Source organism: Gopherus evgoodei, chromosome 2 (genome assembly GCF_007399415.2).
Source record: "Gopherus evgoodei ecotype Sinaloan lineage chromosome 2, rGopEvg1_v1.p, whole genome shotgun sequence".
Taxonomy (NCBI): Eukaryota; Metazoa; Chordata; order Testudines; family Testudinidae; genus Gopherus; species Gopherus evgoodei.
This window is the reverse complement of record NC_044323.1, coordinates 188,169,620-188,187,665: the sequence shown is the minus strand read 5'-3', so window position 1 is coordinate 188,187,665 and position 18,046 is coordinate 188,169,620. Positions and strand designations below refer to the sequence as shown.

The window sequence follows — 18,046 nt, the reverse complement described above, 5'->3', positions numbered from 1 at the left end:
GTTTAAGCCCATTGCTTCTTGTCCTATCCTCTGAGGTTAAGGAGAACAATTCTTCTCGCTGTTCCTTGTAACAACCTTTTATGTACTTGAAAAGGGTTATCATGTTTCTGTCTTCCCTCACAGGTCATGTTTTCTAGACCTTTAATCACTTTTGTTGCTCTTCTCTGGACTTTCTCCAATTTGTCCACATCTTTCCTGAAATGTAGTGCCCAGAACTGGACACAATACTCCTGTTAAGACCTAATCAGCACAGAGTAGAGTGGAACAATTACTTCTCCTGTCTTGCTTACAACACTCCTGCTAATACATCCCAGAATTATGTTCCCTTTTTTTGCAGCAGCATTACGCTGTTGACTCATATTTTTCTTGTGATCCACTATGACCCCCCTAGATCCCTTTCCACAGTACTCCAGGAAGGCATTTCCTATTCTGTATGCATGCAACTGTTTGTTCCTTCTTAAATGGAGTACTTTGTATTTGTTCTTTTTGAACTTCATCCTATGTACTTCAAACCATTTCTCCAGTTTGTCCTGATCATTTTGAATTTTAACCCTATCCTCCAAAGCACTTGCAACCCCTCCCAGCTTGGTATCATCCACAAACTTTATAAGTGTACTCTCTAAGCCATTGTCTAAATCTTTGAAGATATTGAACAGAAACGTATCCAGAATTAATCCCTTCAGGATCCCACTCTTTATGCCTGTCTAGCATGTCTGTGGACCACTGATAACTGCTCTCTGAGAACGGTTTTCCAACCAGTTTTGCACCCACCTTATTGTAGCTACATCTAGGTTGCATTTCCCTAGTTTGTTTATGAGAAGGTCTTGCGACACAGTATCAAAAACTTTAGTAAAGTCAAGATATACCACCTCGCCCACTTCCCCCCATCCACAAGGCTTGTTATCCTATAATTGAACATTATCAGGTTGTTTGATACAATTTGTTCTTGACAAATCTATGCTTACTGTTACTTATCATCTTATTTTCTTCTAGATGTTTGCAAACTAATTGCTTAACTATTTGCTCCATTATCTTTCTGGGTACACAAGTTAAGCTGACTGGTCTGTAATTCCCCGGGTTTTCCTTATTTCCCTTTTTATAGCTTGGCACTATAATTGTCCTTTTCCAGTCTTCTGGAATCTCTCCTGTCTTCCATGACTTTTCAGAGATAATTGCTAATGGCTCAGATATCTCCTCAGTCAGCTGCTTGAGTACTTGACGAGGCATTTCATCTGGTGACTTGAAGACATCTAATTTGTCTAAGTAATTTTTAACTTCTTCTTTTCCTGTTTTTGCCTCTAATACTACCTCATTTTCATTGGCATTCACTATGTTAGATGTCCAGTCACCACCAACCTTCTTGGGGAAAACTGAAACAAGGAAGTCATTAAGCACCGCTTCCATTTCCACATTTTCGGTTATTGTTTTTCCGCCCCTCGTTGCATAATGGGCCTACCCAGTCCTTAGTCTTCCTCTTGCTTCTAATGTATTTGTAGAATGTTTTCTTGTTACCCTTTATGTCTCAAGCTAGTTCAATCTCATTTTGTGCCTTGACCTTTCTAATTTTGTCCCTACATACTTGTTTTATTTGTTGTTCATCCTTTGTAATTTGACTTAGTTTCCACTTTTTATAGTACTCTTTTTTGAGTTTTAGATCATTGACGATCTCCTGGTTAAGCCAGGGTGGTCTCTTGCCATACTTCCTATCTTTCCTCCACAGGGGGATAGTTTGCTCTTGCACCCTTAATAATGTCTCTTTGAAAAACTGCCAACTGTCTTCAATTATTTTTCCCCTTAGACTTACTTCCCATGGAATCTTACGTACCAGCTCCCTGAGTTTGCTACAGTCTGTCTTCTTGAAATCCATTATCTTCATTTTGCTGTTCTCCCTCCTACCAGTCCTTAGAATCATGAACTCTATCATTTCATGATCACTTCCATCCAAGCTGCCTTCCACTTTCAAATTCTTAACCAGCTCCTCCCTATTTGTCAAAATCAAATCTAGAACAGCCTCTCCTCTAATAGCTTTCTCCACCTTCTGAAATAAAAAATTGTCTCCAATATGTTCCAAGAATTTGTTGGATAGTCTGTGCCCTGCTGTATTATTTTCCCAACAAATGTCTGGGTAGTTAAATTCCCCCATCACCACCAAGAACATAAGGTTGTTCTTATTTGCTGACTTGTCCTACTTTGCTAAAAACTGCTATCTGATGTAGCTAATTCGTACAGATGGGAGTTTCACACACCCTATAGTGTAAGAAACTCCTGTCTGTAGGAATGTGCTACCTGTTGCAGGAGAGGTAGTGAATTGTTACCATTAGCAGTTGCTGATACATACGGTTGTTCTTATGTGCTGACTTGTCCTAATTTGCTAAAACTTGACAGTGATGTGGGATGGAAGCATAAAGTGTTCAGTTTCCAAACAACCCTGCCTGGATTCCTTGTAGTGGGATGTGGAACATGTGGAGGATAATTTAAACTCTTAATTTCCTTAGGGTTCCCCTTCAATAAACTTCTATGCTGGTGCAATCTTTGACCATTACAGTTTGTCAACTCAGCAGGCAGGCACAGGCAGCAATGCACTTGTCCTGTTGCCTTGACTGAGAAAGGTTTCTGATCAAAGGGAGCGTAGATTCCAGCAAGCTCCTGGGGTAATATCTCATTGGAGATGAAAGGGCTTGTTCAGAAACAGATTTTGAAGTCTGTAGGGTAAAGATGAGCCAGATGGGTTTGTCTCCATGCAGCTACATTTTATTCTCTGGGGGCTGGATAGAAAGGAGAGACAAGTATTTTGGATTTCCTATTTCCCTTATTGAGGACCATCTATGCTCACCTGAAATTTTTCCTGTCAGAAGCAGTTCTTATCTATTTATTATAGGGTCAAAATATGGCTGCCATCACACAGAGGCATTAGTGGTGATGGAGGTGAGAAGTGGGCCCAAAAGTCCTCTCCCTCCCCCTCACACTCCCATGCATGTGGAAACCATAATGTTGCTGCTGCCTAAATTCCCTGATGGCAAACGGGTAGGGGTAGAAGGCACTGCCAGTTATAGTGAACAACCCAGAAGAGCAATGCACTGTGTGGCGTGTGTGCTGATACACTTATTCTGTACTGGGGAGGGCAACCCTCATTCCTCAGTGCTTCTGGTGGCCCCAGGGCTTCCCCTGTCTTCCACCAGAACAAGCACCGCTCCTACCACCATTGCATGAAGATGCACCACCTTCTTTTCCTCCACATCACTTAGGGTGACCAGACAGCAAATGTGAAAAATCAGGACAGGGAGTGGGGGGTAATAGGAGCCTATATAAGAAAAAGATCCAAAAATCAGAACTGTCCCTATAAAATCGGGACATCTGGTCATCCTAACACCATTGCTCGAGCTTTAGAGTCATAACTGAGCCTGCAGTTGGTAAGGTGCTCATGATCTCTATAAAACATGATATAGGATAATTATAACTGCTGCTACTGGGGATCTCAAACTCAGACAAACCTTAGTGGGGAGGCAAAGAGTTCTGCTGAAAAACTGGTGTGGTGTTTTTGGTGAGGTGAATAGCTCTTTAGAGGTTCAGGCTTCTCCCATGAACAAATGAGCCAGTGAAGCAGCCTAGCAAAATAAACAAACCTACCTTGCTATTTACATTAAGAGGATAATTGATGCTGAATACTGCATTTGACAGAATGTGATATAAACAAATATCGCACAGAAAAAATATTTCACTGCAGTGTTTTCCACAGAAATTGAGATTAGGGTATGTATTTGAAAATACAGGAAGAGAGGCAAGGACTGATGCGGTGTGAGACTGTTAGGACAAAGGTGGGCTATATGGCACCATAGTAAAAACTGAAAAATATTTCATGATCATTTTATTAGATTTAACTCTTGTTTTTAAATCATCACACAAATTAAAGCTGGCTAGTCAAGCCTACTATGAAGCACTATATCAGGGGTAGGCAACCTATGGCACGCGTGCTGAAGGTGGCACACGAGCTGATTTTCAGTGGCACTCACACTGCCCGGGTCCTGGCCATCAGTCCAAGGGGCTCTGCATTTTAATTTAATTTTAAATGAAGCTTCTTAAACATTTTAAAAACCTTATTTACTTTACATACAACAATAGTTTAGTTACATATTATAGACTTATAGAAAGAGACCTAAAAACATTAAAATGTATTACTGGCATGCGAAACCTTAAATTAGAGTGAATAAATGAAAACTCGGCACACCACTTCTGAAAGGTTGCTGACCCCTGCACTATATCCACATCCTTCTTGTTGTAATTTTGCACAACTCTGTTAATTAACTTCTCAAATGCAGTGCATTCATTTTTGGTGGCTTCTCATGTGTTAGATACTTCCAGTCTTTCATGATATGTTCATGATCAGGAAGAAGGCGACTTCTTTCAGAACACAAAATTCTATTCAGTGAGGAAAAAGAACACTCAACTGTAGCTGTTGTGACTGGAAGTAGAAAGAGATGAATTCCTACTTCTTTCATCCCAGGAAACATAGCACAAAAATTGGGTCAAACCATTAGTGATGATAAAGAAGAAGTTGAAATCAAATCTACATTCATTCATCATATGATATTCCACTCTGTGTTCAAATTCTCTATTCTGTCCTGATCAAGTGGCAGCCTCATTGCTGGTAGTGCCTCACTCCACTCAACTGTCTGTGTTTTATAAGACAGGCATCTGTAAAAGCTACGTAGAGGTTGATGGAATCCAAATGTTGTAGAAATGTAAGAATTGAGTCAATGTACTTTACTTTTTGAGCTGGCTTAACAAACACTACTTGGCCTGGGCTACGCTAGCGGCGGAGAGGGAGTTTCAAATTAAGATACGCAACTTCAGTTACTCTATTTGCATAACTGAAGTCGAAGTATCTTAGTTTGACTTACCTGGCCATCCTCATGGCGGCGAGTCGACTGCCACGGATCCCCTGTCAACTCCGCTTACTCCTCCTGCTGAGGTGGATCAATTCGGGGATCAATTTATCGCGTCTAGACGAGATGTGATAAATCAATCCCCAATACATCGAACACTACCCACCGATCCGGCGAGTAGTATAGAAGTACCCTTAGTCTTCTTCATTTAATGAGTTAATATAAGTGTCCTAATTAGTCAACTTCTGAACTGAAGTCTTTGCTTCTTCCAGTGTGTTTTCAGTGGATATCTCTCAGATTGATCCAAGTGTGGCTTCCATTGCCGGACAGAGATCTATTACTGTTGTAGCAGATGCCTGGATGGCATTGTATAATGACGCAAATGGTTTCAACAGTAGACTTACAAGACAGAATGGTGATTGTGTTCTCTGAACTTAGTAGCAAAAGTTGTCCACCAGCCTCACTAATTAGATCCATCCCATCTCGGTAGATACTTTCCAAAGCCAATAATAATGGTTGCAGTAATTTTAAGGCAACAGCCAAGGATCACTCATGAGAAAGCCAGTTGATTTTCACAGGATGGACTAATTTGAACTTCCGTCCCAATATTTTCCAAGACATTCAGTCCTTTTGGACTCTTGCTGAAAAAGAGTATAATGAAGACATTAAGTTTATAGCTTTTTAAATGCCTTTTGAAGATTCTGCATCTTGTACTAGTGCTAGTAGTAGATGACCTCTGCAGTGTGTATTGGAGAGATTAGAGTTACACTTTTCTCTGAGCAAAGCTTGTACTCTACTTTGTCTTCCAGAGAAGTTTGCAAGCTCCATCAAATACACATGCAGCCATCTGTTTCGGGTTCAATTGATAAGCATTTAACCCTTCTAAGATGTGGGTTGTCAGAGATGCAGACAATGTGTCTCTATAAACTGAACATCTAGAAATTCATCTACTGATCTACCACTGATATCAAGATAACATAGGCAGTGACTTAATGCTTGACGCCCATTTCCATTGGTGCATTCTTCACCTATGTATGCACATTTTCTGAATGCGGTGAGAGAGTTCTTCACTTTTTCAGGTGCTGAGTCTTTCACTGTTGCACTGCATACTTCTAACCAGTCAGTTGAGTTTCTTGCAGAAAGATAGTGAGCATTTGCTGGTCTTGGTTGAAACCAGTGTCCAACTTCCGGATTAACAAATGACAATGCACTTAACATTGGCCTCCAGTCTGTAGTGTGTGGTATCTCTTGCTTAAAGAGAAAGTATGATGTGACAGCCATGTTTGTTCACATAAACTGTGTTGTGTCTCCAGCATTCTTAACAGCCTCATTAAGTAATGCTAAAATTGGCTTTGACAATGACTGGCTTGTAAGGCTTTCTGCATGTTGATGCAGTCCAGAGGATTGGTGTTTTTCAACTTTTTCACATAGTTTGTCAGCATTGGCTTTGCTGATCAGTCTGGCAAACCAAGCTCCTCCACTTTTACTATATAAATCATGGTATGCTCACATCTTGAATACTGTATGCAGTCCTGGTCGCCCCATCTCAAAAAAAAAAGATATATTAGAGTTGGAAAAGGTACAGAGATGGGCAACTAAAATTATTAGGCATATGGAACAGTTCCCATATGAGGAGAGATTAAAAAGACTGGGGAACTTTCCAGCTTGGAAAAGAGACTGTTAAGGGGCGGGGGGAGGGGGGTTTATAAAATCTTGACTGGTGTGGAGAAAGTGAAAAGCTCCCTCACGTAACACAAGAACTAGGGGTCACTCAATGACATTAATTGGCAGCAGGTTTTAAACAAACAAAAGGAAATGCTTCTTCACACAACATACAGTCAGCCTATGGAACTTTTTGTTGTGAAGGCCAAAACTAGAACAGGATTCAAAAAAGAACTAGATAAGTTCATGGAGGATATGTCTATCAATGGTTATTGGCCAGGATGGGCAGGGATGCAACACCATGCTCTGAGAGCTTCTGTTTGCCCGAAGCTGGAAATGGACGACAGGGAATAGATCACTAAATAATTGCCTTGTTCTGTTAATTCCCTTTGAAGCACCTGGCATTGGCCACTGTCAGAAGACAGAGTACTCGGCTAGATGGACCATTTGTCTGACTCAATATGGCTGTTCTTATGTAAAAATTAATTATAATAAAAATGATTAGTACAGAAACTCCCAAAACACCAGCCAAAATTGATCACTTGGGCAACACAGCTCTGTCTGCTGGATACCTAGGCAGAGTAGGTGAGTTCCTGTAAATACAGTCTGGTTCTGAAGCCTTCCCCCAACCCTGCCTTATCACTATCTGTCACGGAAGAGCTCATTCAGACCTTTCTTACAAATCATAATTTTAAATTATAAGGTTGGCCAACATTGCTGAAACGAATGTGCCAACATTGTCAGAAAAAAACAACTGTCTTTGTTCATACTTTTGTTCATACTTTTCAAACCTATTATACTTTTTCAGGTACAAGTATTTTATCATACATTGTATATGCTTTTGAAGTGTATATTAATGTTCCAAGTTCAATTCAAATTTTCAACCAATGACAAAATTGGTAACACTGCTGTAACTAGCTGACCAGTGTGGGAGTGTTGGGGAAATTCAGGGGGGATGTACAGCCCCCTGGGGTGATGTAGGGAAGGCCCAGTTTCACTGAATTAAGTCTCCTGCTGCAGCACCTCAGTAGGTTACATCAAAGAGGAACTGCAGTGACTAAGCATTTGGATGCCTGTGCCTTTAAGAACTCAGCCCTGGGAAGCCCATGCTGAGAGGTAGTCCATGGGAGGGGAAATAAAAAAAAACCCTCTGTTCCTCCCCACCCTATTTTTTTGGCTAAACACTGATGTCTCAGTCCACCATGGTAACTGTTGCCCCCTCTCTCCCTGCCTGTGCTTGGGGTTTTGCCCTCTGTTACTCTCTGGCAGTGCCTCACACCTACGCTTAACTCTGTCTCCTTCCCCTCCCCCCATCCCTGATTTTGCTTTCAGCCCCTATCCTAACCCCACTTCCAGCTGCTTGACACCCCCCCCAGCCAGTTTTCACCCCATGCTCAGACCCTGGCCACCTCCCTCCTCTGATTTCCCCCCTTTGCCCCTTTTTAACTCCTGTAAAAAGCAGTCCGCAGAATCTTATGGCTAATAAGGGCAGGGTGAAGGGCAATGGCTTCAGCAGATGTTACTGATCGTGCTCAGTTTGTGTGAACATGCAAAAAAGCCCCTCTGATCAAATAAAAAGGCCCCTCTGCCCACCCACCCTATTTTTTTTTGCCAAACACTGGTCTCAGTCCACCGGGGTAACTGTTACCCCCGCTGCCCCTCCCTGTGCCGGGGTTTTACCCTCTGCCACCCTCTGGCAGTGCCTCACCCCTCAGCTTAACTCCATCTCCTCCCGCCCCCCATCCCTGATTTTGCCTTCAGCCTCTATCCTAACCCTGCTTCCAGCTGCTTTACTCTCCTGACCAGTCAATTTTTGACCCCTGGTCACGCCCCCTCCTTCAATTTACCCCCTTTTAGCCTCTGTAAGAAGCAGTCAGCAGAATCTTATGGCTAATGAGGGCAGGGTGAAAGGCAGTGGCTTCAGCAGATGATACCTACCATGCTCAGTTCATGTGAGCATGCTCACTACACCCTAAGTAGCACATTCCTACAGAGAGCAGTTTCCTACGCTACACCTGTGGTGTTCCCAGAAGTACTGGAATGTCCTGCGGTCTGGAAACATGTGAGCAGCCACTCTAGTAGCTATTCTGCACTAGCTGTTTAGGTTAATCCACTTCCAATAGCAATTGCTATTCTAGGCTTTTGCTCTCTGTAGACAAGCCTTAACTCTTCAAAAAAAAAAAAAAAAAAAGCTGAGAGTTTTACCTATATCACCTGACTCCAGGAGCTCGGGCTTTACAAAAAAACCAAATCAAATATTGTGATACTGGCAATGGTGGCAACACTCCTCTACCCTCAGAGTCCACATGAGTTTGCTGCTGCTGGAGCAAAGATCTTGGCTTAAGGCTTTGCAAAACATTACACCCAAACCTCTAATTAGTGCCCCAATGCCATGGATTTAACTTGAGATGTTCTGCATTGTCCTGTTAAACACTTGTGAGTAAAGTTAAGCATTCATATAAGTCTCTGCAAGATCTGGCCCAAAGTGACTTTTTCTTTGTGACAGATTTTAAAATGGGATCAGCTTTGCTCAAAGTCTTGTGAAACTTTTGACAAACCTGAGCCCCAGTCCTATTGGACTCCATGCAGGTACCAGAAACTGAAAATACTCAGCAAACACTTTTACAAGCTGTATTACAAGAGCCCACTCAACTCTTAGTGGAAAACAAACTAAACACCAGTTTTACAAACTTCCTGGGTTATGGGACCTAAACCACAGGAACATACATGCCAGTTGTTGGTGGGAGGAGTGATAAGAAGTTCTATGGTTTCTCACCTCAAGCCTCGTGAAACTTGTAACTTATGTTGATTTCAGCTAAAAAGTACCACTTTATAATATTGTGTTAGTCTTCTATAAAATTTGATTTATACGCACAAGACAGCTGTATGCCATACTACAAATATTTTTGAATGACCCTTTTTATCTTACAATGATATCTCTATTTAAAATACAGATGTGAAGAAAATAAGTAATAGACGTTACCCTCCCATAGTCTAGAAATGCTACAGATTTCAGGAGGGAAAGATCCTGTAGTATAGATTTCTTTTGCCGTTGGTCATAAAAGACATCCACTCTGATGTAAAAGATAAGTGCTGATAATGATTAACATCAAACTGGAAAATGGGGGCATTTCAAATAAACTGACAGTTTAGCCTCTGTGTCAGTGACATGCTTGAAAGGAGAGAAATATACCGTAACCTACATTTCAAAGGTCACAGTAATACTGCCCCTAGCATTTTAAAAGCCATGATTTATGTGCCAGTATATTAGCAATATGGATGGTTTCAAGGTTTGGTCTGTTCTGCTGATTATAGTTTACAGTCTGTGCCAAAGATGTATGCTGTGTGGTATTTCAACACATATTGAAATAGGTAAGATACATACAAAATATGCATTTTAGCATAATATTTTAAATTGCTTGCAAAGGAAAGTGGATCCAGGATTGGATAGAAAATCGGATCACTGGAAAGTGAAGGACAGTGATCATGCAAATTCCATCTTTCTTAGACTAAATAGCAGATATGAATGTCTGAGTATATATCCTGTCTGGAGCTTGTGCTGTAGCACTAGTTTTCCTGTTTATTTTTATGTTGGGTGTTTAAATCAATGTGAATTCTTTTATCTTCTAAAATGTGTGCATCATGTAATTGGAATGTTTGTATTTTTGTCTATGGATCTTATCCAAAAATGGCCTGGTTTGCAGAAAGAAGAGAAGAATTAGCCTAATGCTTAACTTCACCAATGCTATCATCTTTCTGATCACAGAATATGGGATATTTAAATTACAACTGATTTTCTCGGAAATAATTTATGGCTTATTTATATTTCTGAATGTTCTTTGTTGCTACATGAGTGTCTTAATTATATCAGCTTTCTCTGTTCAAATTGTTTTTAATAATACTGTACATTTTCAAAGCACTGTATATTAACTTGTTTGTAAAATAGGTAGTGAAGTATGATGCTGAATTTGTCATATAAAAATAAAAGTGCCAAAATCTCTGTTGTACTTTTATTTGAGGTAGGTAAATATCCAGTTAAGCTAATGCCAAATAACATTATGCAACACAGAATCAAGGAGAGATGGGGCAAACTGGAGTGGAGGGCAGGGAAGAGGAATTATAAATATTTTTGTTTAAATTTTTAAATAAATTCATTTTATTGCATCTGCTTTCTGTAAATATTCTACCAAATGGGTTTACTGGCAAGAATATTAATGGAAACAGTGAATTTTAAGTGAATATTGCAGAATGTTCGCTCACAACAAATTTTTAATTCATTATTTGTGAGTACTTGCACCAGAAATCCTCACTCTTAGTATTCATCTTAACCAAATATGGAATAAAAACATAGCATGTGGCCTTTGGCCAATCAAACTTTCAAATTTCAAATATTTGCAATTGTGAACAAGTTACAGACTAAGATTATGCACAGAATTTATTCAGGTCCAGATTGTGCCCTCTTATAGTGTGTAGTACTGTAGGCTGGATCCTGCAAAGACATATGCAGATGCTTAACTTTGTACACCATGAGTAGTACCATTGAAATTAATAGGACAACTCATAGTGCGTAAAGTTAAGTAGGTGCATACATCTTTGCAGGATGTAGGGTTAAGGTGCTTACTGTGAATAAGGATGGCAGAATCTGGTCCTCTGTCAGTAACTTGAAATAACAAAACTGAGATAATTCCAATCTGCTTGCAGAAAATTCAGAGACAAAATTTGACAGATTTATCCAAATTAATCCACTCGTTCTAATCAAGGACAAAATTGATATATTTTCCAAATTAAAAAAAGGCTACATTTATTTAACCTATTGATCATGATTACCTGAGTAATGTTCCTTATAATTCGCTACTGGGTCACAATTTTGTCTGAAAATACCACTCATTGGACCCAATCTTTCTCCCACTGATGTCAAGCCTGTTATCACTGAAGCAAATTGGAGTTCTGCCATTCACTGAAGTGGTGGCAGGACTGGACCCATACCATAGTTAATAAAGATATCCAGTGCTAATGCAGGTAAAGACATTTCATTTCCTAAGCCATTTCTAGTTTACAGATCCATGAGTTACACATTCTAGAAAACAAACCTGGCAGAAATGGAATAGAATTTGATTTCATATAACATCTTTCATGTTCACATTTCTCAAAGGACTTTAAAATTAATTATGTAGTCAAAATGTTGACTAAATTTGGTGCAGGTAGCAATGCTTCCTTGCACTCTGCTTGCTCGGCCATACAAAAAGATGTGCATGGACAAACATATACATCTGAGTGGATCTCCATTGAAGTCCATTCCTGGGGCTCTACCATTGTAAAGATCTGTTTGCATAGAACAATTTGAAGAATCAATATATTTGATTAATCATGTTTATGGAGGAATAGAAGAAATAAATTGCCAATCCAAGAATTCCAGCACTGGAAATTATATCTCTTCTTTGTTTAAAATATAGAACTAAGAAGTTGGAAGGGCCTATTAAGTCATCTTGTCTACTCCCTTGCTGATGAGAGATTGTTCCCTAAAGTATCTGTGGGTGCTTTGTATACTATAGTTTTACATTAATAGTCAAAATGAAACCAGTCTTCATAGCAAGAATTGAATAGCTGGTGGGTTTGCAGTTTGAACCAAATCATTTTACAGAGAGAATATATGTAAATAAATTGTCTCCAGGGATTATCACATTAACACAAGTCAAATGTAATCAAAGTTTGTACAATATTTCACTTTAAAATAGTGATGTCCATTTATTTTATTCTATAGTGTGATGCTTGCCTAGTAAGTACTGCTTGGCAATGTGCATGCCTAACTGATCAGTGAGTAAACGCTGTCTTTACTTTGCTGACTGCAGATTTTTGTTTTTCATGTATGGTAAAAATTAATCAAGTAGTTAAACATTAACAATGGGTCACAGGTTATATCTGATCCAATACCTTAGGGGAACAAATAAACTTAAATGGTATATCTATAATAAGAATTAATTAAAATTACAAGAATTACTTTCAAACTCAAATTCCAAGTAGCCTATCTAGTGGTACCTAGAATTTTGTGGAACATACCATATCAAAGCTGTGTGAATGAGCATTCCATTCCTTAATTGTGATAGTCTGGGCTAGGATGTAAGGAGACCCTTTGTTGCGTTATGGTACTAGGCTGGCCAATGCAGCTTGTGGTTTCTGGGAACTGGAGAGCCAAGGAGAACAAGGTCTCAATCTGTGACCAAAAGCATCAAAGAAATATTTATTAAAACCGAGTACCATTTGCTATGAGTAGAGAACATGTCATTTACCACATGGGAAATGTCAAGAGGAATGAGGTTCTGTATGCCAATGCCGGTTGTATTATAAATACACTTCAATTCATTCTAGCACCTACATTTTGACAAAAAGAACAGGAGTACTTGTGGATCCTTAGAAACTAACACATTTATTTGAGCACAAGCTTTTGTGGGCTACAGCCCACTTCTTTCCATTCTATACATCCGATGAAGTGGGCTGTAGCCCACGAAAGCTTATGCTCAAATAAATGTGTTAGTCTCTAAGATGCCACAAGTACTCCTGTTCTCTTTGCGGATACAGACTAACTCAGCTGCTACTCTGAAACCTACATTTTGACAGTACTTCTAACTAAAGCTGGGCCTAGCCACAATACTTTTAAGTTAGTTTTTAATATTATATGTTGTTTTTCAGCACACCGAGCTCTGGAATTTTTCAGTAAACATGAGGGGAATGTTAAATATAGAAAGGTAAGGAAGTATATTATTGCTTAATTGCATATATGTTGTGACAATTTCCTCTGCCCACTTTTTGTCTATTTGTCAATCTTCAGACAGTGAGCTCATCAGATTCACGCCTTTTCTGTGTGGAAAGTGCTTTGCCTATGCTGCACGCAACCGAAAATAAATACATAATAACTACCATTAGGTATACACTGTGTAGTTGTACAGAATTTTTTCTGCTTGTATTCTTGCAACTGTCTTAAATTAATTAGCATTCCTCTTGAGGTAGATGTCTGGAGGAATTAATCAATGACTCCTGGAATGGAGATTTAACAACAAAAACAAATAACAAACAAGAGTTAAGTTTGTGTTTTCATCAGCCACATGTAATATCACTTCAGATTAGAGAAAAGGTTCGTGTAATTATAGCACACTCCTAGAGCCTTACCGCAGCCAGAAAAACACTTTAAGCATGTGCTTCTCTTTAAGTATGTCTGAGTAATCACATTAAATGTGTGCATACATACTTGTATATACAGTAAAAGCTTTGTTATCTGGCATGTTGGGGAAGTTGGAATTTTTGATTAACTGGCACCTCCTGTTAACTAAGAGTTATACTTACCAATGGAATACCAATTTTCAAAGAATTAGAATACAATAAAATGAATAAAGTAGAAAATAGTAAACAGGTACTCACCAATCCAGTAGTAGTAGTACTGCACTACAGAGTGGTTGGTTTCTTGAAGCACTTAGGTGCATTCAAGTAAAGTTTTCTATACAGTAGGTTATCTTATGACACTACATATCACTATGGCCTGCACATGACATACACCCAGATCACTAAAAATACACTTAGCACTAAAACTATACTGACATAATTTAATCTTTCTCTGATGACTCAGAAGGCACTTCACGATCTTGCAGTGCATCAGGGTCATCATTATCAACATCAGTTATCATTGTAGATGTAGAAGGTTGGGCTGAATCTGTAATAACCCTATGACACACTCTGGAAACTGCTTTTTTGAATAAATCCCTGATATCAGCTTGTTTACTTGTCTTCTGCCTCTTTTGCATAAGAGTAGAGTGCAGAATGTGCAATTGCATAACCTCCTGAGCAGTATACTAGTTTCACTTACTAGATTGAAGATTTGTATTGGTAGATATCAGTAATGCCGGTTAATAGAGCTTTCTGATTGATAACAGTGTCGGATAACACAGCTTTTACTGTAGTGCATTTAAAGTGCTTTTGGTATCCTTCAGTGCAATATAAATGTTATTATAACATTTAGGGTTGTCAAGCAATTAAAAAAAATAATCGCACGGTTAAACAATAATACAATACCATTTATTTAAATATTTTTTGATGTTTTCTACATTTTCAAATATATTGATTTCAGTAACAACACAATGCAAAATATACAGTGCTTGCTTTTATTTATTTTTATTACAAATATTTGCACTGTAAAAAAACAGAACCACCCAAAAAGAAAATCGGCCTGCTGGTGGCATCTGACTCAGATGATGACAATGAACATGCATCAGTCTGTACTGATTTGGATTGTTATCAAGCAGAACCCATCATCAGCATGGACACATGTCCCCTGGAGTGGTGACTGAAGCATGAAGTGACATATGAATTTTTAGCGCATCTGGCACATAAATATCTTGTGATGCTGGCTACAAAAGTGCCATGCAAATGCCTGTTCTTGCTTTCAGGTGACATTGTAAACAAGAAGCAGGCAGCAATATTGCCTGCAAATTGTAAACAGACTTCTTTGTCTGAGCGATTGGCTGAACAAGAAGTGAGACTGAGTGAACTTGCAGGCTCTAAAGTTTTAGATTATTTTTCTTTCTGAGTGCAGTTATGTAACAAAAAAAAATCTACATTTGTAAGTTTCACGATAAACTGATTGCACTACAGTACTTGTATGAGGTGAATTGAAAAATACTATTTCTTTTATCATTTTTACAGTGCAAATATTTGTAATAAAAATAATATAAAGTGAGCACTTTATATTCTGTGTTGTAATAGAAATCAATATATTTGAAAATGTAGAAAAAGTCCCAAAATAGTTAATAAATTTCCATTAGTATTCTATTGTTTAACAGTGCGATTAATCACGATTAATATTTTAATCACAATTTAATTTTTTTGAGTTAATCATGTGAATTAACTGTGATTAATTAACAGACCTATTTATATTATTTGGTCTTTTCTCAGAGTATTGGTTTTACTTAAGTGTCTGTCCAATATTTTATTTTTTGTTATATAATGTGAAAATTTTTGTTTTGTTTTATGTGTTTGTTTTTGAAATCACTACAATATAAACCAATTAGTTTAGACTCTTTTTTTTTCCTGCCTCATCCCTAATCTTGTAAACTGAAGTAATGTATTTGACTATTAGTTTTACTTTGGCAATATCTTGCTGAAGTGTAAATGTTCTCTTTGACTCATTGCACCTTAAGTGTTCACTATAACCTTTTTCTGTTGTCATTAATTGTATTCGGATTTCTTGTTCCCTCATCCTTTCCTCTCCCAGTTGTTACTAAACCACCAGGATGCATTTCAGGCTGGGAGCCTTTATCCTGATGCCTTTTATCCTGTTATCTGCCGGAATGGTAAGAAGAGGATTTATTATAGTGGAGCTGTAGTTAAGGTTAAGAACAATTTCTGTTTAAAGATAGATTTCTAAATGCTCTAAAATCTGCATAGTTACTCGGATTGCTTTGAAATTTTGTGGCTTCCTGGAGCTTTGGATGGGGATAGCAATCCACATTTGGGGTTGTTTGAGCAAGGGGTTCCTCAGACACAATCCTCTGAAAGAATCAGCTCTTAAAATTCACAGATTCTACTGACTTTTTGGGCATGTGTGGCCTCTAAAGTTCTCCTGGCGTAATGGGGCACAAAAGGGAAGGTGAGCTGAAAATGGTGGCAGAAGTTGGGGGAGAGACACTGTAGTAAGGTGCATGCCTGGGCCTGTCTAGTTTTGGCCCATTGCCCTCTCCAATCAGTCAGGAATGCTTCAGCTTGATGCAACACCAGTGTTCTTGATTTACAGTTGTTTTCCTGCCACAACTTTCCACCTATGTATGAGTTTCGCAGCCAACTTTGCCAAGGGCAGGCCTGGCCAGTAACAGACCAGACGGTTCCCAGCTCCCTCTGTGCCTGGTCTTTCTCTTCCCCCCACACTCCTCTGGTTTCCTCTCAGCCTTTATAGCCCTGGCTAATGAGGCTGGAAGATGCTGCCCGTTACCAGGCAGATGCAGGGCTATCCAGCCAGTCCCAATCCATTCCCCTAGAGTGGGGCTGGAGTGGCAGGGGCTGATTAAGTGCTTCTCACTCAGCACCCTGTCACAGACACATACCAGTCTTCTCTTAAGTTAGGTCTACACATCAGTATAACTTAGGGGAGAGTGAATAATCCACACCCCTGAGAGATGTAAATTACACCAACCTAAGCACCAGCATGGACAGTGCTATGCCAACTGGAGAACTTCTTCTGCCAACATAGCTGCCACCTCTCACAGAGGTGAAGTTAAGCCAACAGAAGAGCTCTGTTCAGTTGACTTCCAGTGTCTTCACCAGAAACTCTACAGTGGCGCAGCTGCAGTGTAGACATAGCTTATCTCATGACTGTTTGGGGGCCTATTTGAAATAAATTTGAATCTTAATCCTTTTTTTTAGAGAACGAAAGTCCATATAAAAAAATTACTACTACAACTGGCATTGTTGGTACCAATAGCTAAGTCTTCCCATGTTTCCAATTCATCTCCCCTTAAAAGGAAAAGGAAAATAGTGGGCAGTGAAATCATCTATAAGACCCTGTCAATTTTGTTACCATTTATACATAAAATCATGTTCTTTTCATCCATCTTCTTTCTGGATTCTAGAAAATCTATTTGCTCTCTTTCTCCCCCAATAAAAGAGCTGCACTTGGATAGAATTCAAAGTTACACTACTAGGCACTGTAAAATTAACTCCCAGAGCATTACATCGACACACAGAATTTGCTCTCCTGGCTCACTATTAGATGAGGCCAGATCTGAATTGTCCAAGTCAAAGTGAGGCCAGAGATTGATACTTAGGGTGACCAGATGTCCTGATTTTATAGGGACAGTCCTGATATTTGGGGCTTTTTCTTATATAGGCTCCTATTACCCCCCACCCTCTGTCTCTATTTTTCACACTTGCTATCTGGTCACCCTACTGATACTTCAAACGAAGACCTAATCTCCCCACACAAACTGATAATACAGGTCTGTCACATCTTACGCGCATTTAACATGCACGATTTCAGCTTTACGCGGTTAGGGGAAAAAAAAAGGGTGGGCGATTCCACCAGCGTGAGATGCGAATCTGCTGTTCCCACTAAAATATTTTTTGGGAGACTTGACAGCAACAGCATATCTTTAGGCCTGTGATAAGGTTCTCCCCTGTAATAACCCTGGAGGGTTAGCAAAAAAAACAAACAAAAAAACCCAACAGTTTAAATAGTGCGTATGCCCCAGAGTGAGTGTGAGATGGGAGAAGTGAATCTGCTGTTCCCACTACAATACTCAGTCCCCCTGTGTCTCTCATACTGTGCACATCTCACCGCCCTGAGTGAGATTCTACTGTACCCGTACTGTTTAAAGATACTGTACAGTATGTATTTTTCATATAACATGGCCCCGAAACGCAAGCCACCTACTTCATCTGGTGTTCAGCCGAAGAAACAGCGATGTGTTCCAATGCTGGATGAAAAACTGGCTGTGTTGGACTTATTGAGAGATAGTATGTCC

General features: G+C 39.3%; 1 protein-coding gene across 1 annotated transcript in view; it reads left to right on the top strand.

Moving 5' to 3' along the window:
- The window catches only part of GPLD1 (glycosylphosphatidylinositol specific phospholipase D1), a 49,705-nt gene that overhangs the window by 411 nt on the left and 31,248 nt on the right, over positions 1 to 18,046 (top strand). Inside the window, exons 2-3 of the mRNA XM_030549437.1 lie at positions 13,233 to 13,288; positions 15,805 to 15,883. Coding sequence (XP_030405297.1) covers positions 13,233 to 13,288; positions 15,805 to 15,883 — 135 coding nt within the window. The remainder of the gene's footprint in view (positions 1 to 13,232; positions 13,289 to 15,804; positions 15,884 to 18,046) is intronic.